This window comes from Columba livia, chromosome 15 (assembly GCF_036013475.1).
Source record: "Columba livia isolate bColLiv1 breed racing homer chromosome 15, bColLiv1.pat.W.v2, whole genome shotgun sequence".
In the NCBI taxonomy this organism is placed as follows: Eukaryota; Metazoa; Chordata; class Aves; order Columbiformes; family Columbidae; genus Columba; species Columba livia.
In genome coordinates this window covers 4,668,070-4,690,872 of record NC_088616.1, presented here as the reverse complement: position 1 = coordinate 4,690,872, position 22,803 = coordinate 4,668,070, and the positions used below count along the sequence as shown (strand labels likewise).

Below are 22,803 nucleotides of genomic sequence, written 5' to 3'. Positions count from 1 at the left end.
GGCATCTCATTTCCTATGTCCAAGACAGATTTACAGCTTCCATTTCTTCTCAGTGAAAAAAAATAGCTGATGCAAAACCTTTTTTCTTCAAGCCATAATTTAGTGGTCACCCTAAGCCAGCAGAAACTGGCACTACCTATAAAAGAAGCAGTCGTCCTACAAAGGTCATAGAATCAGAAAGATTTAGTTTGAAAGGAACCTCTGGAGGTCACCTAGTCCAACTTTCCATTTAAAGCAGGACTTACTTGAAAATTAGATCAGGTTGCTCATTACAACTCTCATTACCACTTTTTCTCTTTTGGGTTGGACAAAGCTACACACACCTGTGCATGTTCAGAGAACTGATATGGGCAAGTTTTAACTGAGGAAAAACATAAAAGAAAGATTACTTTTAACTGTAGTCACTTGTACAATTTGGTCAACCATGAGATTGCACAAATGCTGGTACAAGCAGGGAGGAGAGAGCAGGCACAGGGTAGGACCACTCTTGGAGGAAAAAGGGTATGCTTACATCAACTTACAGTAAACATAAAATTACAGAGCAAGAATAACAAGAGGTTGTCCTACTGCTTCAGCACAAAGTACCTGTCTCTTAGGCCTGAAAGAAGACTAAGAACAGAAGGGAAAAGGAATGGACTGCTCCAAGGAACAAAAACAGCCCTTCCAGCTGGAGCTCCTGCTGCTCCATTACACTATTCCTACCTAACTCCAGAAATACTTCACAGTGATTAGCATTGGTGCTGATTGCTATGGGGTTCTTCTGGCACTGAGGGTGAACTGTCCTGAGATTACAAGGCTAGAAGAGTGATCTGGTTCACTCACTGCTTTGGGACACAACTCGAAGCATCTTTCACTTCCACTTTCTAAGCAATCCATCTCTTCTAAGCCACTGCCCAGAAGGCCACTCACGTACAGGGGTAGAGTAGGACTCACGCTGCCACCACTGAGTGTTTGGTTCTCAGAATTGTTTGAATATTTTGTGATGAATTCACATGACCAGGTCTCTCTAAGCCAGGAAAAAAAAAAAAAGTAGTTCAAATTCCAGGCAGAAGGTGATACAGCTGAGCTAGTCATCCGTGCTACAAACATTGCTTCAGAACAAAAAATGTCCTTCTCATGGGATGGATGGGATGCGAATACCAACCACTACCTGCTTCGGCACACAAAATAGGTCCACTGGTGTCATTGCCTTGGAGGCTTGAGCTGACACTGCCTGTTCTAGTAGCTAAGAACTGAGTAGCACATCATCAAAATATTAGTCATAATCAAAGGTGACCCAATGCTACCCTTTGTGACCACACGGACATTCACTAGAAGTACATACATAGTCGTGAAACTATGTTTGGGTTCTACACCCAAAGAAATTACAGTATACCTAGAGACCAGCTTCACTACCTTATAAGCCCATTTACTTTAATTCATTTACCAAGCCTGCGCATAAAAAGTTTATCAATCACGATTATCATTAATTACTCCTAGGGAACACAGACAAAGAAAACAGCCCAGACAAATAGATTTAGGATTACACTTTCAGGAACCTCAAAGAGGGATTTGTGCCCATTCTGTATTAAGTATCACACATTCCTAATTTTTCACTGAAGACTAATCCTATAGATGGATGCTTTACAAATAAAAAATGATGCAATAACTCTCAGGGGAGATCGATAGGGAAGAAAATTCTGCACTGTATCTCAGCTAGAAATCATTTCTGTAGGTAAAATCATATTCAGTCCTTGAGAAGAAATGCCTAGAAATGAAACAGACCACAAAATTGCTCAGGTAGTACCCCCAGGCAAGGAGTTTATACAGATCACTAATGACTCCCACTCTAGACTCTAGTGGTAAAATCAAACAGAATTAAAATGACAGGATGATGATTTAGTTGATATCTTTCACTGCAACTACACGTTTAATATAACAACATCGCATAGCTAAGAAACAACAAAACACTGAATTCTCTTCTGCAGAGGTAATGCTACTGTCTCTAAGTTGGTGGAGTAGAGGAAGGGAACAGAGACTGACACTGAAGTTTTTAAAGTTCCAAAGACAAGCTGAAGTATTCTACATTAACTGCATCAAATGGCATTAAGCGGCCACAACACAAACAGCTTTGATTAAGCTTAGAGATGGCAGCTGCACAGCAGAACTTCAAGAGGAAATGTCTCTTGACACAGTTCTGTTACAGCTGCTGCCGCAATATCCCTGCGCAATTTTTGGAGCAGTAAGTCAGAGGTTGTTTTACACCCTCTTTAGCTACCTACAGGTGTACCATCCCAGTATGGCAGAGCACACAATTTCCTTTTTTTCCCAGTATTGAAGACCATGAACTTTTTTTCTTCTTTACATGCAAGTTTTTACTTCCATATAGAACAGTGAAACCAGGTGACTATCTGATTCCTCATCACCATCCCCTATAACCCGCAAGAAATTATATAGATAAACCTGAACACGAACTTGAAAACAAATAGTATGTACACAGAGCAGCAGGAAAACAGAGGGAAAAAAAAGAGATCAAAGTTAGTCATGGCTAGAACAGATATTGAAAGAAAAGTTAGTTTCTGGTATTGTTGACATTAATAAACCTTCAATCATAATAAATTATTATGCAACTTTTTAAACATGTCATCTTCATTTTTAAGAAAAGCTTAAGCAGACACCATCAACACAGCAACACATTAAAAAATCCACTCTAAGAGAGGCGGTAGCAAGTGTGAGGATAACAGACCAAGGCTGGTAAACTGCCTTACACGGGGATTTAGCAAAATCAACTTTATTTTCATTATGCTAAACAGATTAGAAAGCCAGTAAGCTCACACTTTATACCTTCATACATGCAAAATTATTCCTGTCCCTACATTGCTCTCTATGCCTGATAGAATTAAATTAGACATAAATCACACATTTTTAAATAAAGACAGCTAATCACTGGCAGAAAATGGTAGGTTTCCTTTACTTCAAATATTTAAATAAAGATTAGCTATATTTTTAAGACAACTATTATAGCTTAAACATAATTTATGAGCTTAATGCATCTATTACTGGATATAATTTGATTATAGTCTATGTCATCAAATGTCGTTTGTCTACAGGACACTGGACTTCGATAACCAGATCAGATAACATTGGAGTCCATCAGATCTTAAAGCCTATGAATGGTGTTATGTATCAGACAAATGCATACAACTGTTTTACACCAGAAATTTACATACATCTATAATCTTCTAGTTTTAGTTATAAGTGTTTGACAAACAGAGAGGTGAGGAAATTAAACTTTGGAACTAGAGAAGGATCAACTGAGAAATCAATAGTGTGTTGCAGAGACTGTTCCTTACATAGAATCAGCTTAAGTGCTCTGGTTAAAGAGTCCCCTGGAATTTCATTCCACCAGGTTAAAATGCTGTTGTCTCTTCATCAGTCTGACCTTACCAATTTTATTACAGCTCTGATGAGTAAATGTTTGAAATAGTTATAGATGGCAATCTCTGTAAAACTCTCATATAACTCACCATTTGTCCTGTTGGTCTTTGTCTCATTTTTAACGTGGCCATGTGAGCTGATTCTTCTGCGGTAATTTCTCAACTCTGAATTAGCTCCATTCAGATACAGAGAAAATCCTTGTTCTAACTGCTCCAGTTTGATTTGTATGGGATCCTTTCTTTTTAAGCATCTCAGTAGCCTGGAGTAGAAAGCATAATAATTCATCTGTACACAGTGCATATACAGATGGTCAGATTAGCAATAAATACAAAACCACACAATGTCATAAAGCCAAAAAACATGTTCATAGTTCAAATGGCAATTTCAGAATGTAGCTTCCAGGACCTGTTCCTGTTCTGTAATGCCTGTATGAGTACCTGCATGCTGTGACATGTAAAGTTTCACTGAGCCTCTCCCTTCTGAGACTCTTTCCTGTGTTGTTTCCCATTTCACATTCTTTTTTCCAATTGGTACTTAGTATATTTAAAATTTCTTCTTGATACTTTTTAAGAGCCTTACTTAGAATTTTAAAAATGGTTGAGCCCTTTTCAAGAAAAAAAATTACAAACAAAAATATTATTTGTGATTTGAAACTTGAGGTGGAAAACCCCCAATCAATAGTGCAGTTAAAGATACCAGAAACTTAAAGCCTGGTTAAAATAACATTAACAAAATACCCTTCCCCAGGCTCAATTTCAGTAAAACACACACATTCCCTCTTCCAAGTCTCGTCTCCCCTCCTTTTGCCGTGGGTTATACTCAGCCCATCCTAATTGCTTCGGTGAGGTGACATGCACACCAGGAGGTTGAGGCCACGTGGGTGACAATTTCCACCTGCCCCTCTGTGCTGTTTCTGCTTCCCTCTGACTCCAGGGTGGGTCAATCCACAGGCCAAAGTCCCTCAGGGGTGTATCTGTTGTGACACAAGTCACCTCGTTCCAAGAGTGTCCCCGGCAGCCCCATAGCCAGGAGAACCGCACCCCTGGCAGCCACCACTCTCTTAAATCCACCCCGGCTCCTCAGACTGGTGCTGTTTTGGCACATGATGGGCTGTCTCTGTTAGTTTTGGATCCAGCAGGACCTGACCTGCCCCACCACAGGTTACACTGCGGCCCCCACCACCCAAAGCTGCCAGTTCCAACCCGGAGAGAAACGCAGCTGGTGTTCTTGTTCTGCCTGATGCAGCTGCCACCTGCTCATTGTGTTGTAATTCAGCAGCATTTGTTTCCACCAAATTGCAGAATTAGAGCTCTGGTAATAAGGATGCAGGTTGTTTTAATCATTAAATAATTTGTTTTTATCCTTTCTTAAAACCGATTTAGGAGACTACATAAGAAAAAAACCCATGTTCACAAAAATTGGCTGTTTTTCTAACATAACTGTGGCTTTTGTAGGTTTCTTTTTTTTTTCGTCTTTTCACCAAACCATTCAGTTTGTTATAGAATTTGAGTAAAAATCTTACAGCTTCTGGTAAAGGAGGGAATCTGACAAGAAAGTTCTGTAGACCCTTCTGAATTAACCTATGAAATTCATCTGTCTAGAGTACAATGACAGGAAGGTTCATAGGAACGAAGATTAAAAGAAATGTTTTGAAGCTGTCTGAAAGATACTGAAGTTTGCAAAAGCAACCTAGGTGTTCTTTTCTCTCACCTTAGCAGAACCTGACTTTGCACATTTAACTTCAGCAACTTTTGCTAAATAAACTTCCCTGTAAGCCATGGAAGCAATATCTTATTAATAAATATCTATATTTAAAAGTATGCTGAAGAAATATTGCGGTGTCCTCTAGAAATAATAACTTTGTACTTAGCAAACAAAGGGAAGAAAAGAGAATCACCTGAATGCTTTAAGACACGGCAAGTCAGAATCTGCATCACAAGTTTAAGACGCAAGTTTCTAAACTAATACTCAAAACTGCTGATTTTAGGTACTATATTAGACTGTACACAACAGATATTGCATTCTCAATGGTGGGGACAATCCTGTATCTTACCGGTTTCTCTGCTGAAGGAATATTAAGTATTCGTCATGTTTTTCATCAAAGTCAGTCACCATGTCCCCAATATAAAGCTGAAATGAGAATATAATTGTCACACTGAAGTATAGCAATGATTTCCTAGAGAAAGGAAGGTTTTGCACCCTCAGTAGGCAAGAAAGGTATAAACTGAAAAGAGCTTCTCCTTCAACAAAGCAAACAAGTCTCAGTGCAGTAAATAAAGATCCTGAAGAACAGAGGAAACTTTACCTGTTGTGCTTATTTTTCAGATCCCTTCACAATTTACCAAAGAGCCTGCAAATTATAAAAATGGAAGGAATATGCTACAATGAGTTTATAATCCAGGAACTGACAAGCAAGTCAATCCTGTAAGATGATTTTATTGTTACTGTTGATGCCGTCAGTTAATTCCAAAAGTTATTCGCTACAGAGGCTGTATCCATTTAAAGTGTTTAACTGAAGATTTTACCTTGCTTGCCTTGCAGGAAATACGAACTTTCCCAGCAATTCCCACCACATATCCCAGAGTTGCTGCTGCAAGTTGTGGTAGGGTGTTCTCTTACACACTCACAGGCCTACACTTGTCACCAAAACATTTAACTTAGTTCTATGACAAAAAAAGAAACCCCGTATTCTGTCTCTTACCGGCTACGGAGTATTTGTGCTAAAACGCGGCCCTTTCCCGCGCCCTCGCTGAAGTAGCACCGCGTTGGGGCTGAACCAACCGACCGCCCTCCCGAAGGGCTGAGCAGGGCCTGGGGCCCAACGCCCCTGCGCTTAGCGCCGGCACCACCGGGCTCAGGAGGAACCCCGGGGCAGAGCCCCCGCCGCACGGACACCCCGCGGCAGCTCAGCGGGCACGGCGGCGAGCACAGGCCGGGCCGCTGCCCTGTTTATGCGTTTCCTTGGTTACCGTCGCAGCTGCGACCTCACGTCCGGCGCGCCCACCCCGCGCCCGGAAGCGGCGGCGGGGATGGAGGCGCTGTGGGCGCTGCTGGACGAGGTGGCCCTGGAGGGGCTGGACGGCGCCACCCCGGGCGCGCTGTGGCACCGCCTGGGCACCCGCTCGCCGCCCTTCCCGCTGCCGCTGGAGCCCGGCACGCAGCAGCTCCTCTGGGCCGCGCTCAGCGCGCAGCCCGACATCAGCTTCTACCTCCTGCCGCGGCCGCGCCCGCCGCTCCGCCCGTACGACCGGTGAGGAGTCTCGGGGGGACCCGCCGGGCCGCCCCGGTCGGGGCCGCCGCGCTCTTCCCTTCCGTTCCCTTCGCGCAGGGGCTCGGGGAGCGCTCGCTGCTCTGTCCGGGGCAGCGCGGGGCTGGTTCTCCGGCCCCGCTCGGGTTGTGCTGAGGACGCTGGAGCGGCCGGTTGGCGGCAGGCAGGGAGGAGCTGGGGGTTGCAGCAGCTCCCGTGTACGGGCCCTGGCCCCATTCCACTTCTAATGACTTTACCACCCGAGTACAAGCAGAGTTGATGTGTCCCACCTCATCAGGGTGGATGTACCTGGTGTTTGCCTTTTCTGTACGCTAGTATTTGTATTCAGAATCACAGACTGATTGACTTTGGAAGGGACCTCTGGAGATCATCTAGTCCAGCCCACCTGCTAACACAGGTTCATCAGAGCAGATCACACAGGAACGTGTCCGGCAGGTTTAATGTCTCCAGAGGAGACTCCTCAACCTCTCTGGGCAGCCTGTTTCTTCTATGGGTTTCTTCTGTTCCCACCACTTCAATATCCTTGAACTTTTGAAGATCTAAAAATGTATTCCCCTCCTGCCTCAGACACTGCATGCTGATAAGGCCTGGTCGAACGCAGGGAGTGCAGCTCTGCTCTTTGTATTTCTCCAGTTTTTGAGGTTTCAACAGAGTTGTGTTTTTTCTAAGATACCATGGAGGTATCAGCATTGTTTGTGACAATCTTATATTTCAGTTCCGAATTCCCCCAGCTTGGTTAAATGTTGGCCCTGTGCTTTTATTTCAGATACGAAGAAATAGACCTTGAAACAGGAATACTGGAAACCAAAAGACATCCCGTTCCATCAGATGATATTTATCCTGTCCACATGATTTTGGATAACAAAGATGGCATACAAGGTTCTTGCCAGTATTTTAAAGAAAGAGTAGATATCACTGATCAAATAAGGACAAAGGATTTGCAGCCTTGTTGTACCTATGTAGAAGCTGTTGAAAAGTGAGTGAGATCCTTATATATATGGCATTAAATATTTTTACCTTAAGTTTTGAAATTAGGTCCTCAGTTTGTGCAGATTATAACAAGAATAGTGTTGGGGGGGAGGGGGAAGTGATTAAACTCTCTGTTTTTACGGAACTAATAGTAATTCATTACTTTTCCTTCTGTTTCTTAGATGGGGAGAGAAACTGGTTATTGTTGCTTCCCAAGACCAGCGTTACAGAGCTTTAATAGGCTGGCAGGGGGACCCTGACTTAAAACTCCCTGACTTCTCCTACTGTATTTTGGAGCGTTTAGGTCGTGCTAGATGGCAAGGAGAGCTTCAGAGGGACCTTCACACCGGGGTTTTCAAGTGAGTTTATATCTTGCTGTTAATATATGAATTAAATCAAAGCTAATAAGTTTCCACTGGTTATTTGTAAAAATCTTTCCACTTAAGAATTGCTCGTGTCCGTTTTGGTAGGACCTCATCGTCCCTACCAGGAGCACTTGGTTCTTGGAGTCTTTATCGCTAGAAGTTTTCTGATCTCTTCCTTGAGTTCATTTTACTTCCTGATACTTCCTCCTGGAACCAGAGATTGTCTGTTGGGTCTGTACATGAGTTTCTAGTTTGTGGAAGTTCTTGCTTTCTCTAAAGCACTTTTTCTTCAAATTTGGGATGGAACCATGATTTTCATTTTGTTTTCTAAACTGATGAGTCAACATCTTGTCCTGCCCAAGTTCTGAAGACATTCTTGGATGCCCACCTTTTGTCCACAGCACTGGCCCTGTGTGACATCTTCGGTATGACCTGCATGGGGGCCTGAGTTACCCGCTCCTACCTTGCATAACCTACTGGCATTGTTTTTTTGCCACTTTGGAAGCTGTTTTAGGTAACTGGGATGATGGGAGCAGAGGGGACAACTTTTGTGGATACTTTTCTGTCAGTTCAGTGTCCTGAGTCAGCTCACCAAGCAATGAGATGGATACCAGAGCTATGACAAAGGGGACAGTGATGTTAGCATAGCCAGGACTTAGAAGGAGAGGCTGGAGAAAGAAGGGATGGGGATACAATATTGGTCCAGCTGTCTCGTCACACCATGCCATGGCACTGGGATTTTGCATAGAGACTGTAGGTTAAAATCAAAAGTATTTCTCTCCATTTAATTGGATTAACTATGAAAATCAGTTTCACAGAATATCTGAATTTTGGCACTTCTAATTTTGAGATTGTCACTTTGAAAATTAACATGTTGCTACAGCCATGGGTAATTTAGGTAAAGTGTTTTGGGATACTGGATGATTAGAATTTATTTGCAGAAGTTCCCATGCCTATAGATATCTTGCCATCTTTTCTTTAGAGTGGATGCTGGAAAAATTCATTATCACCGAAGAGTATTGGACAAAAATGGTCTCATAACAATGCAGTCCCATGTCATAAGGCTGCCAAGTGGAGCACAGCAACACTCGATTCTTCTACTTCTGACTCGCTTTCATGTTGATAGGTATGTGCCACTCAGATGTTTTAAAGATCTCCTGGGTAGACACTGACTTTGTACTGTGATGAAAGTTTGCTCTGCTGTCACAGAACTGTCAAAGTGTCCTGGTATTGCCCCTTCTCAATGTCTTTATTAACTCCTTTCCCAGATGCTGGACAGTGAAAGCTTGTCTTTGAGCTGTAAGTGATAGGATATTCTAGTGCCTGTCACCTGCCTAAAAAAGCCCAAGTCTTATTGTAGCATTAATCATTCTGTTAATTTTGAGTGTTCTCACTTCAAACACATTTGTGGTAGAATTTTGGGGGGTTTGTATTTTGTTTGTGATTAGAACTTGTGCTTCCATGGATTGCCAATGAAGTAACAGCCTGGACTTAGTCACTGTTCTGTCAGTTGGGGTCTCTTGGTGACACATTCTCTCATGTGCTGTTTACAGAAGGAAAATAAATCTCTAATTCCTAAAACAATCTGAGAACACTACAGCATACTTCTCTAGTGACTGACATTTTGTAAAGGTTAACTCCAGTTTGTAAAGTTACATGCATGCTTACATGTAAAATAATTTTCTTTTCTTGGTTAGGAGGAGCAAATATGATATTCTGATGGAGAGGCTCTCAACTACACTAAGTGCTCGTTCAAACCAGATGGAAACATTAGGAAATTTGAGGGAAGAATTGGTGAGAATCATTACTGTCTTTCAAATTCTCACTCTCTTAGAATCTAGATGATTAGTATCAAAGGCAGTCATTCATACTGCCTAGTGTTTAAAGTTGCACAATATTTTGGGGTAGGGTATCAAAAGAAGGATCTTAACGTACTCAATCAGGTCACTCTTGATTTTTGTGACAAGGAATGAGTTCTGTTCGATCCACAGTTTCAGAAAGTGTTTGTTGATAGGTATCGTCATGCAGTTCTTACTTGCAGGATGCTCCTGGTTGCTGCTGCTAGTTTGGACGGTAGAGTTGAAGGGATAAAACACAACCAAGAAGCAACTCGCGCTCTGCCTGGTGTCTGCACTAGCAGGCTTTTAATATCCTTCTTTGATATCCTGCTCTAAAATACTGTGTTTTAAGAGCAGGTAGCATGCATGTCTTTGTTACTAAACACCTAGAGGTGAGACTTCTGGGCTACAGTGACTTTTGCCATTTCTTTTTGCATTAGGGTGTTTGTGAGAGAACTTTCAAACGTCTCTATCAATATATGATGAATGCTGGCCTAGCCAAGGTGGTATCTGTCCCATTACAAGATATACACCCCAATGGAGGACCCTACAAGACAAAGAAAGGTAACTAGAACCATATTTTTGCTTGCTTTTTATGTAATTGCATTCATGCCATTCTTTCTATAAGCTTCAAATCTTAATTTAGAAGACATGCAAGTGAAAATCTGTCTATGCAATTAGGTGGAAAAATGTGTTAATAAAGCTAGAGCACTGCAGCCCAGTTGAATTAAGCATTTGTTCCAGGCTTTTAAGAAATGGATGCAGGCAAGTTTGTTGTGGATCAGTGTAAGCTGTTTCAGTGAATTGTGACTGCTCAAGCCAGTACAGAGGGGAGGGTCAAAGAGCAGTCTGCTGACTTTACAGTTTGAAGTTGAAAAACAAGTCAATAAACTTGACAAAAATAGATTTAAAGTTATATAAAACAAAAAAAAATACCATTATGAAATAAGAAGCTAAAGAAACAGACCATCTTAGTTATGACTTATGCTGAAATTATGACTTTTGCTGAATGACATCAAATTATGAACATAAGCTTCCACAGCACTACCTTGGAATTCTTTAAGTAAGCAAGATAGCCAACATCTGCTGTTCAAAAAAGACGTAGTCTACTGAGAGATAGTTTGAAGCATAACCACCTTTGAATTTAGTGTTAATAGGTTTGCAAGAACTGCTGATAGCTTTCAAACATGTAGTGAAAAGACAAGAGCAGGACTGCATGAAGAAAGGGAAGAAAGCAGCTGCTCTCAGAAAAAGATGCAGATAAAACATGTGGGGAAAAAACTACGAGAAATAATAATAGAAAGTATGAGGAAGGTTACTATCACTAATTGAATTAATGTAATTGCTTAAGGAATCCTAAGAGGCAGGATTAAAAAGAAATCATTCTAAAAGACGAACAGTGTTTTTCAGAGATGTAGTGAACTGAATGTAGGGAAAAAAATCTGGTATGAACTGAGCATGGCAAATTATTGAGTCTTTGTGAATAGGATTGATCATAAAGGAACAAGTGAAAGAGCCAATAAAAATGTGAGAACTTCAAGAGGATGAAAGTGAATGCCAGTTACATGAGGCTGGATTGAGTCTCTTGATAAGACATCAAATTCCTTCAAATCTTTTAAGTCTGGGGGAAAGAAATCTCTCTGTAGGGAAATTGTGTTATGAAAAAGTGAAGCAGTGGCCAAAAGTAGGTACAGCATCTACCATGGTTCAGAGAGAAATCTCCCCCATTGTACTGTATAAAAAAGGGAGTGATTTTATGAGTTCACTTGTCATGAAATATACAGATCCGCCTGCTTCCCGTAAGAATCGCAGAGTGGTTGGTGTTGGAAGTGACCTCTGGAGATCATCCAGTGCAATCCCCCCGCCGCAGCAGGAACACCCAGATGAGGTTACACAGGAAGGTGTCCAGGCGGGTTGGAATGTTTGCAGAGGAGGAGACTCCACAACCTCTCTGGGCAGCCTGGGCCAGGCTCTGGCACCTTAAAGGAAATAAGTTTCTCCTCATTTTCAGATGGAACCTCCTGTGCTTCAGTCTGTGCCCGTTGCCCCTCATCCTATCGTTGGGCATCACTGAAAGGAGTCTCGTCCATCCTCTTGACACCCACCCTTGAGATATTTATAAACGTTGATGAGATCCCCTCTCAGCTTCTCTTCTCCAGGCTGAACAGACCCAGCTCTCTCAGTCTCTCCTTAATAAGAAAGATGCTCCAGACCCCTCAGTGTCTCTGTAGCTCCGCTGAACTCTCTCCAGTTCTTCCTTGTTCTTCTTAAACTGGGGAGCCCAGAACTGGACCCAGAACTCCAGATGTGGCCTCACCAGAGCAGAGCAGAGGGGAGGAACAACGTCCCTGACCTGCTGGGCACACTCTGCCTAATGCAGCCCAGGTACCGTTGGCCTCTTGGCCACACGGACACAGTGCTGGCTCAGCTGTCAGTGGGACTTCTACACAGAAGGATTCATTTAAGTTCAGAGTTTCAAGAAGGCACTGGAGATCCTCAAAAATATTCTGGAATGGTTCAGTGTATAATAAAATATGTGGAAAAAATTATAATCAAACTCTTACAAAATATATGTTTTACATAGTTGATGCATTTCTGGTTTGAGCAAATGTCTCACAGTGGCTTGTATGACACAGATACTTTTAGTCACACCATTTAGTATTGTCATTGACAAAAACCTGGATTTGTTCTTACACTGCCTTTGAGTACTGTCGCACCAGGTTATATTTGTTTATACTTCCTCACACAGAATTAAGTTTCAGAGATGTTCTAATGAGGTGAAGATATTTGCAAATAAAATCCAAAATAGTAGGTAGTGTTCCTAAAAGATAGAGTTTATAATCAGTAGTAAAAATATCTAATTCCAATTAAAGAATTTATTTAGAAGACAAGAAAATACAAGTCCATTTATAAACTTGGTGGCAATCCACAAGGCAGTAGATGTTTCCTGTTTTGTCATGGATGGCACAATGGCAACTGCATTTACTGCTTAAGTATGTCATGAAAAATGACACCTGATGAATCTTTCACTTGAAGGATAATTCCATCTTATAGACGGAAAAGCTGAAAATCCACATAAATGCCTTCAAAAACACTAGGTTTTAAAGTAGGATTAATTAATAATAGCTGATTTTCATTGGCGATCAAGATAGTTTAATCTCTAGAGTAGATACAGGAAAGCAGATAGAAATATGTGGGACACACTGAGGGTGACGCCAGAGCATCTGCTATGGGAAGCACATCATTGGGCAGCAGGAGCTAAAGTAAAAAGAATTGGTTGGGTTTTTTGTTTTGTTTTTTTCCAAATAGTGCTTCGAGTGAAAATTAATGGGCTGTAGAAACACAGAGGGTGTGATAACAGTGCTTGCAGCCTTAGCAGAATGTCAGCACTTAATTACTGTCCTAAGCAGTATCTTAGGATACCAGCAGGGAGGAAATACAGTGAGGAAATACAGTGGAATCATCTGGCCTGGAGCTCAGTCACATGATTAAGTTACCGCTGATTAACTTCTTGTCAGCTGGGCTTCAATAACTGATCATATATATAAAAAATAAAATTATTTAACTGAAACCTTAATGATTTCACCTAAAGCTTTCACCTGGCATTTTTCGCAGCAGGGCTGTACCAGAGAAGTAGAGGCTGTAGCTGTTCTCACCGACTGCTGCAGGATGAGTTGGCTACTTCTGCAGCAGCTGCTGAATCGCTGTGACTTGATCAGTTGGCAGTGTGCACTGATTTCTAGCTTACTGCTGCTCTCTTAAATTGTTCAGCAGGAGCTGAATGGCACTGCTGATAGTGGCTCATCCTTATATCGGGGAGCAGGATCACGGCAGCTCTCCTGGAGTCATCTGTCCCCGCTCTTCTGCGAGATCGCAGAAGCATAAAGCAGGTGGAGAGTTACTACAGCACAGCCAGCAGACAGTAACGTGTTAAGGTGTGGAATTGGATCTTGTGGCTGGTGAGCAGCAGCGTGTTCTGCTCTTGAATATAACAACCTTAGATTTTTTTTTGTCTCTGTTTTCATTGCATGTAATTCCAGTACACCATACGTGTTAACAAACCTCACCGTTCCAAGAAATCTAGACGCTTGGCTGCTCATACGTGGTTGTATATAGAGTTTCCATAATATAACTGCTAGCATGTGTTGTGGAATTGGCAGAAAAAGGCTGAGAAGAGCCTCTTCTCACAGCGATTTTGGAACTGTGCAACATAACTCTACATTTTAGTTACACTGTAGTAGCTCACTGGATGGGGTAGGGCTGTTCTATTTGATCCTTTTCTGCAGGGTGCTAGTTAGTTGGTGTATGCTTCCTCCAGCATATATGCATACAAATACATAAGGTGCTAGGACACAGGAAAAGCTATATATATTTTATATATATATATATATATATATATATATATTTATATATTGGGAACTGGAAGCAGCACCTGGTAGGACCCACCAGCTGGCATCCAGTTTGATCACTTGCTGAGGAAAGGCAATCCTGTATTAAGGAACAGTTTTGGAGCCAGGTAGCTTATTGTGTCTTCAGATGTACGGTTCTCTTTCATTACGTGATTTGCATTTATAGAAAGTAAAAAGTGCTTTGAGTCTGTAGAAAGAAATGTGTTCTGAAGATGTAATACTGTGGATCAGCACTTAGGCCTTTCGTTGATTTATTTGTACTATTGAAGTTTCTCCTGCTACTGCAGTGTTTTCTGCTCCACTCGTAAATCACGGTATTGGGCAGTCCTAATGTTAGTTGACACAGATGGGGAGGTTTGGAGCATCTCAAAAATTCGGCTAGTCAGCATTTTGACAGACTCGTATACAGAGAAAAGCTGTTGCAAACCTTTTCTAGAAATAAGCAGTTGTCTTTGGTCTTCTGTGTTCCCCATTGCACAACTGCTTCTCTGTGCTGCTGAAAGAAGATGGTTTGAACATGCACACACCCTGCATTTTGTTAAGAGTTGTTCCTAACGTTCATGTTCACAGGGACTGATATCATGGTCCATTGCCTTAAATTACTAAAGGAATTTCGGAAGAAAATGGAAGATTATAATGATGATGATGAAGAAGAGATAATCACAAAAGCTGTTCAGCCTGTGGATATTGTTTGTGAAAGGGATATGCTCACCCAGGCTTATGAGCTAAGTAAGTGATGTAGTGTGACATGCTAAAGACTTTCCCATTGCCTTCTTATTCCTTGTATGTGTAAAAGAAAGATATATTTTGTGGTGGGGAGATTTTGAAGTTCTGATTGCTTTTTATGTATCAGAAAGTGTCAATTTTTCTTGGAAAAGATGAGCTTTATGTTCAGATAAAACTGGAGCTGTAGGTGCTGCCACCCAGTCCCTGGAAGCTTATCAGCTGTTCAGTGCCACCAAACAAAGACATCACGGTAGAAACAGGGGATGGTGGTAGGATGAGAAAGGGTGATGAAGAAAACAGTGTTCCTTCTTCTCGTCCTACCTTTTTTCCTGAAGAAATGCATATCTGACTGTGGAAAGCTGTCAGGGAAAAAAATCACTCCTGCTTTTGATCTGAAGCTGTCACCTTCAAACTTCATTCTGCTGGGGCACTGCTTTGCATAAAATTGGGATTTATGGCAGGATTTGACTGTATATTGTATACGTCTGTGAAAATGTCTTTAGTTGTTAGTGGTGAATGTTAAATTGTATAATCCGGCCTATATAGTTGTTCAGAGCAAATATGGGTGTATATACAAATGTATGTATATGTAATTTAATCAGATTATTTCCTTGAGATATTTTCTGGTTTTCCTTTCTGAAACAGTTGAAAGTAGGGGAACCAAAGGTATTTCTCAAGCAGAAATTCGCTTGGCTATGAATGTGGGGAAGCTAGAAGCAAGGATGCTCTGTCGTCTTCTGGAGAGGTGCAAAGTTGTCAAGGTAAGGTTAAAATAAAATAAAGTAGGTTCTTATTCAAACTGGAGATACAACGGTGGTAACTGTGGTAGTATTTTACAGCATTGTTACCCTCAGACAATAGAAACGGCAGGGACCTGAGAACTGACAGTGAAATGTCCCGGTAAGATTGGTTTGCTGGACCAGCTGTACAAGTATTTTACATGGATTTGTGTTTGGGTGCTTAAGTAATGAAGATCATGGGGAAAAAATGCCTGTGGCCCCATGTTTGCTGTCTGTATTGAGGGCGTGTTCTGGTGAGCCACCAGAATCTGGGTGGGATTCTGCCGAGCGCCGGCCGCTTCACAGCATTGCAGAGAAACACTGTTCCCCATGCCGTGAAGCAGCTCTGCTCCCCAAAAAGAGACGGGGCAGAGAAATGAGCCTCAGCGCTGCCTCACCCAGCCTCAACGACTGACCCAAGTCACTCACTGTAGTCAGTGGTGACCCAGGTAATCTGGGGGCTGGTACGTTGTGAAGATGAGTGTAAATGTCTCTCAACTCAAAATAGCCACTTTACTTAATTATTTGCTATAACATAACTCCTGTTTTGCAAGATCCTCTACTGAAGGATCTTGTCCAAGACTCTCTGTACATTTAAAATTATCAATCTACTTTTGAAAGTACCAGTAAATTCTGGAAAAAGAGTTACTTTTGTAGAGGTTATAATGATTCAACTCCTTATTTCCAGGTATTTCAATATTTTTTTTCCTTTCAACGAGCTGAACAAATTCAGCTGTCATTTCTCACATGCACCCACCTGTCCTTTGCCACAAAGACAGGATAATCGCCATCTTCCCTCAACAGAGACATTTTTGATAAAAAATTTCTATAGAATTAAAACCAAACAAACTATATAAATGATTGGGATGTCTAAACATACTTTTTCCAAAGACAGCTGGGAAGACGACATCTTCCCTTATTGTGATAGGCTAGATGTTTGAGTTCCAAGATATTTGAAAGCAGCTGTTGTAGTGGACAGGGCATCAGCAGCTCCACTTAAGTCTGATTCACTCTTGTAACTAATAAATTGCAGTAATTTTTCTGAAAAATTCTTTCCAGTCTGAATACATATAGTTTGTTCTTCCTTAGACTTTTCTGCATCCCACATGCTGTAGGTGTTTCATTCTAGTATACAGGTAATGCATATTTTTTTATTTTTCAAGCATGGTGTTTATTTTGATTTCCGTATGTTAAGGTTAGTCAACGTTTTTCTTATTTGGAAAAAATGGATCATAACTTGATATCTTTTGATGTGAGGGGAGAACAGTTACAAAATTTTTCCACTGTTGATGCTGGAGAACAGACAGTAAGAATGGAGAAGTAAGGTGGTAAAATAACATTCTGACTGTTTCCTTAGGGTTTTATGGAGGATGAAGGTCGGCAAAGGACAACAAAGTATATTTCATACACGTTTGCAGAGGAGAGTGATTTAAACCGTCAGTTTGAGAGAGAGAAGGCTCGGAGTGAGCAGTTAGCCACTGTGACTTTGGCGCTAGTGCCAGAGGATTCCCCACCCGTGCAAGATGTGCCTCCTGGTGAAGATGATGCTTTGGTCTCAGAGTCTGACAATGAAGAAGGAAAAGATGGCAAGAAGAGACGAAAAGGTCGGAAGACCAACTCTGGTTCTCTGGTGAAATTAAGTTTCCAAGATGATACCCATCAGTCAACACCAGCTAAAGGTAGATCATGATTCTGAAATCTGGAAAGAACCTTGCAATTTTCTTTTTTTTCTTTAATAAAATGATCTATAAAATATGCTAGTAGCTTCCATTAAGGTTTTTGATCATATATCTATTTTTACACTTATTATTTCCATGCTTTTTTGATGTTCTCTTTCCACCAGAAATCTTACGTTTTAGAATACTGTAGGTGTGGTAATCTCTGGAGATTCTGGGGGCTGAAGTGTGCTCTGATGTTTGTGTGCACCAAAGAACGTTTCTGCCTGTCACCAGTCACTGGGAAAGTCACCTTCTCCTTACTCCTTTGCCATTTCTCTCCTTTTCCCCATACAAATGAAACGTGCTCATGCACCTTGCTCCTTGGATGCTCAGTTATTTTTCGGTTGGCTTGAAGAGCTGAAATGATTCTGCATAGGGTCAGACAAATTCTCGAACTGTTGGAAGGAAGGAGGCAGGACTGTGTGGTGAAAAATGAGCAGAGTGGGGATACAATGGGAGCCAGCAGTCAGTCGTTAAGAGAAACAGCATCCTGGGGTAAATTTGGTATCTGCCTTGGATGTTCTGTGATGAACTGACAGGTCTCTGTCATAGATGCTCAGGCTGTGCCCATCAGTGAGCACCACCTGGGTAGAGCTATAGCTTTTAGTCTTTGAATACTTCAGAAGGGTTTTGAACACATTTTGTATTTCTTGAAATATTCTATTTCTTCCTTCCTCAGTAAGCAAAAAGGTGGGCTGTGCCTCCCATTAAAACACACTATGTCATTCCATTGGATATGTAAATGTCATCTTAGGTGTGGGAAATAGCACAGGAACTGACAGAGCAGACAGTTGATTTTTTTTTTATAATTGTAACGTATAAAAATTCTTCTCCTTTAGCAGTGGTTTCTTCCAGTTGGAAATATCTGGTTTAGAGTCTTGGCTCTGTGCAGAATGTATTTATTCATGTACCGATGCAAAGCTTCAGGTGGGATGAGTTTAAGCAGAGCAATGCTGATTTTTCGTCTGAGAGCAGATGAGGTGGTAACCAACCACTCTGAAGAAGGAATAGACTGGGGATGACTTGACCCACAGCCTTACTCGCCTGAGTGTATTGTAGCAAAAATGTCTCCTGAAACTAATTGCTTCATGTTTTTCTTTAGTAGTTTGGAACATCTTAATGTGAAAGCTACCAGCCTCTTGGGGACATATTTTAAAAAGGATATGGTGGTTTATTTTTATTTATTTATTTTAACTATTTGGATGTTTCACAACTTCTCTGATAAACTCCCGTGGAAGATGGGAGAACAGATCTCCATTTCTTACGTAGATTATCTTTGCAGTAGTGCTAAATCCTTGTTCCGCTTTGAGTCTGAAAAGTCAGATTTCTGGCAGAACTTCAGAATCTTTGTGACAGAAACCTTCTTTCTTCAAACAGCAGTTTCTGGATAAGTTAATCTGGCCCTTCATGGTCTTCTAAGTCTGCCCTTGAAATGGCTTCTGCACGGAGAGAATTATTTGATGACAGGGAGTTCAGTTTTTTTAAAACTGTACTTTTGGAGGCTGAATGCAGCCATTCATGATCAAACCACTGCTTCCAGCAGGGTAGAATATGGGAAAAAATGTAGCAGGATGATTTTAAGTACAGTTACCTGGGGCTTTTATGGAGAGAAAAGCTGAACATTTACAGGAACTGTGAGAGCAGACCAATTACAAGGCTGTTTGCTCTTAAACCAGGCTCAAAGGCAACAACTGTGAAGTCTCAGCGGAAGAAGCTGCATTCCCCTCAAATTCTTGAAGAGCCTGAAGAGCTCCCAGACAACGTTTCGGGCGAGAGTTCTACTTTGGAAGCTGTGAAGCAGGAGTCCAGTGTTCCCACCTGTGCTGCTTCCACTTCTGAAGACGGGGACGTGGCTGTGATTGAGGAGGTCAGACTGGAAAACCTTAAGGTAAGATCATGTCTTAGTATTTTCTTGTCGGTATGGTTATCTGGGCTAAGTTATGTACTTTTACAGCATGACTTCAAGCTATGGTTTTATATTCATTTATGGCATTGTTTTGTTTTATTTAATTTAATTTCAAAGTACATTCGTATTTTGGCTGCCTTGTAGTTGTAAGTGAAAATTATTCCAGGAGGAGGCAAGGTAGTTGTAAGAAATACGGTTCTGGGTTGGTTCCCTGGTGCTCTCCAGATTCCCTTGTTGACTTAATGCGTGTCCTCACTTAATGTCTGTCTGTGCACACAAGTGTTGCATGTCATCTGGTCTGTCTGCTCTAGACCCAGAGAAATAAATAGGCTTCAGCATAAAAGTGTAGCCTCACTGCCGTACAACTGAGCCTGGGACAAGAAGCCTTTCTGAGAAAGAGGAGATGTTGGCTTGGCCTTAACTCTCAAGTCCAAGTGGCTCAGAATGTGGAATGGGCATAGAAAGTGCATAAATCTCTGCATCTAACTGCATGGAAATCTTAGTTTCTGCCTTAGATCCCTGTCTGTTTAGTTTGTTACAAATAAATACATGAAAACTCTGAATTCCTCAGATCCTACTGTGTGAGGAACCAACGTTAGGCTGAAGACATTGAACATTTCATGTAAAATTTTCATTTTGTCCGTACTGTGCCCTAGAAGATGTGCAGTCAGAAGAAAGAAAAGCGTTCCAAAGCTACAGCCGTGGAGAGATCTCATGAAACGTACAGGCTGCTGAAGCGCCGAAATCTCATTGTGGAAGCTGTTCGAAACCTCCGGCTGATTGAGAGCTTGTTCACGTGAGTTCATCTGGAAACAGCGTACTAGGAGCCTGGTGCATTTGGGTAGTAGAAGCACTACTTTAGCAAGCAGCCTGTGTGCTTATTCCGTTGTTGGCTTTTCGTGTGTCTGATGGCACTGTTTGTATCATGTTGAAGAGGATGGCACACAGAAGGTGTGTGGGGACTGCAGTTATACTGAATCTTAAAAATTAATCAGCTCTTTGGAAGCAATAATAGTTCTCTGCAGATAATGACACAAGTGAATTTTTATATGCTGTAAGTCCCATAAATAGAGATCAGAGAACCTTTTTCTCCGTTCACAGTGTGCCAGTGCTTGGTGCCACACAGCGAGATACAGCACTTCCTTGCTTGAGGATTCTTTCATCCACATAATTTTCATTCCTGCATGGTTTCAAAAATGTTTCATGTGTTATGATGCCACAGACTGTAGAGACTCAGATCTTCATGTCCATCATCATTGGTCACTAGAATTCTAACAGGGTCCAGAAAGCTTGCTTTTCTTCGTACTTTTATGTGGTACAGTGTTATGTTTTCTCCTGACTTGCCTTGTCTGGATTAAAGATACTTCCCTGAATGTCTGTCAGCCTTTTAAGATTCACCTCCAAAGAGAAATGGAAATTCTGGTGCTCTTCTGGAGTCCGAGCTTCCAATTTGGCAGAACTGTTGTTGCTAATAGGATTGCACCGTCCATTTTCTGTGTCAGCACGTAAGATCCTGGCATGTCAGTACACACACAGCTGCCTGCTCTAGGAATTCAGTAAGAAATCATGGCTTTATTCTCCTCTGGTTTGAGAATTTTGAAACCTTCTGTCACGTAGTTCAATTGCAGAGCCTTGCAAAATTAGAGCCTTGTCTTCTGGCACCAGCCTCATCACTGATTCATCTACTCGCAACCAAGTGTGGGCTCAGAGGATATTTCAGGTCTCTGCTGTCCTCTTCAGTGCTGCCAAAAGGCAGCTCACAGGTTCCCACAGCACCCGTGACAGTTCTGTCCCTCCCCAGTCTCTGCCAAGGAAATTTGCTGAGTTGTCACTCCAGTTACATTAGTTACTAGTCTTTTGAAAAAGATTAAGTCCGTGTGTACACTCACTTGTTGCCTCATTCCCTTAATGCCCTTCAATATCTTTTCCAGAGTTGACTCTCCAGGATTGCAGGACTCAGAAGTAGGGCCTGGGGCACTTGTGATGAAGTGCATGAGAACAGAGCTGAGGAGAGCAGGGCGTGAGTGCGCTCCTGCAGACTGCTGCAAGGGCTTCAAGTGATGGGATATGTGTTTCTCTATGGTGATTGCAGGTGTAGTTTCTGAGTTCCGAATGCCACTAAGTAAATTCTATTTGCCCCAGGCTGAGCTGAGCTTACAAGTGGAAGTATAAATTGCATATATTTAATCACCACTTGAAACAAAAGCTGGTTTTCCTGACCTTAGAGAGGCTGGATTCATAATTGCGTGATAGCCACACACAGAGAAATCTGGCATCGAGGATTTGCTGTCGTCAGAACAGGAATCCTCACATAAAAAGGGTAAGCTTGATTACAAAGAAAATACAGCTGAAATTTAAAGCTAAGTTATCAGTTACCTACTGGGAAAAGTGAGCAGTGATTGCTAGAAGTAGGGAAATACTGTTCACCCCACATCCTCTTAACAAACTGCTTAAGTCCCGCAATACTGCGAACTGCCTAAAATGTAAGGTATTTTTTGCATCTTTTAGGCTTCAGAAAATGGTCATGGATCAAGAAAAGCAAGAAGGTGTCTCCACTAAATGCTGCAGAAAATCTATTGTACGACTGGTCCAGAACCTTGCACGAGAAGGCCTCCTCAGACTCTATCGCACCACGGTCATTCAGGATGGCATTAGTAAAAAGGTGACTGCGCAAACCCTGGCAGCAGAAGCAGCTTTTCTCACAACCTTCTCATTTATCAAAATGTTTTGGACCTTTTTACCAAAATGACTTCACTTTTTGTAGCAGAACTCTCAGTCGAGCTGCCCAGAAGCTACATGTCCTGAACTAAGCTACTGTGGAAACCAGATTAGTGCTTTCAATTATTGTGCTGCAGATAATTGTGCAACCAAGGAATAGTCCAGAGATCAAAGTCTCTGAACCTCCTTCTGAGAGGTTCTGCTGCTTATCAGTTATGCAGTTCATGATTCTTTCCCTGGACTGTCAGACTGCAACACAATTCTATTTAATCCCCTTTTAGAAGCCAGGAGTATATGAGAAATCATAAGTTAGCTTCTGAGTTGAAATTTATAGAACGTGACCTGTTTTTTTTAAACAAAAACCCACTGTTATTGAGGTTTATGGAAGTAAAGTGTTTATAGTTGTAAAGCTGAGACTTATTGTAAATCTAGTGTGAAATGTTTGTAAGCAGGGAGATAATCCGTTGAAAATTACCTGCTCCACAATTACTGTAGGGCACATATGAAATCTTACTAAACTGAATGGTGTGTGTACTTTCAGCAACAATCTGTATTAGTTTGGCCTCATGTGGTATGGCTTTTCATTTATCCCTTTCAGCCTAATCTTTGCAAGTTTAAGTGTTTGTTCCCCAAATATTTCAGATTTCAAAAATAAAAAACCCCCTGAGGTTTGTAGAAATGACATTAACT

At 41.6% G+C, this 22,803-nt stretch overlaps 2 protein-coding genes across 5 annotated transcripts in view; one reads left to right on the top strand and one right to left on the bottom strand.

Moving 5' to 3' along the window:
* The window catches only part of KATNIP (katanin interacting protein), a 55,624-nt gene extending 49,240 nt beyond the window's left edge, over positions 1-6,384 (bottom strand). For 2 of the 3 annotated variants that reach the window (XM_065030727.1, XM_065030729.1), the window contains exons 1-3: positions 6,119-6,384; positions 5,471-5,547; positions 3,507-3,676 (exon numbers count right to left, since the gene is read on the bottom strand). In XM_065030727.1, coding sequence (XP_064886799.1) covers positions 3,507-3,676; positions 5,471-5,532 — 232 coding nt within the window. In that variant the 5' untranslated portion in view covers positions 5,533-5,547; positions 6,119-6,384. The remainder of the gene's footprint in view (positions 1-3,506; positions 3,677-5,470; positions 5,548-6,118) is intronic. The other variant, XM_065030728.1, reaches the window with a different exon arrangement.
* A 32-nt stretch (positions 6,385-6,416) lies between these two features.
* GTF3C1 (general transcription factor IIIC subunit 1) overlaps positions 6,417-22,803 on the top strand; it is a 43,986-nt gene continuing 27,599 nt past the window's right edge. The window contains exons 1-12 of one of the 2 annotated variants that reach the window (XM_065030725.1): positions 6,417-6,667; positions 7,452-7,661; positions 7,837-8,013; positions 9,002-9,145; positions 9,717-9,813; positions 10,298-10,421; positions 14,837-14,995; positions 15,638-15,753; positions 17,129-17,450; positions 19,166-19,377; positions 20,055-20,191; positions 21,904-22,057. In XM_065030725.1, the coding sequence (XP_064886797.1) occupies positions 6,447-6,667; positions 7,452-7,661; positions 7,837-8,013; positions 9,002-9,145; positions 9,717-9,813; positions 10,298-10,421; positions 14,837-14,995; positions 15,638-15,753; positions 17,129-17,450; positions 19,166-19,377; positions 20,055-20,191; positions 21,904-22,057 (2,073 nt within the window). In that variant the 5' untranslated portion in view covers positions 6,417-6,446. Of the gene's footprint in view, positions 6,668-7,451; positions 7,662-7,836; positions 8,014-9,001; positions 9,146-9,716; positions 9,814-10,297; positions 10,422-14,836; positions 14,996-15,637; positions 15,754-17,128; positions 17,451-19,165; positions 19,378-20,051; positions 20,192-21,903; positions 22,058-22,803 lie in introns of both variants that reach the window. The other variant, XM_065030724.1, reaches the window with a different exon arrangement.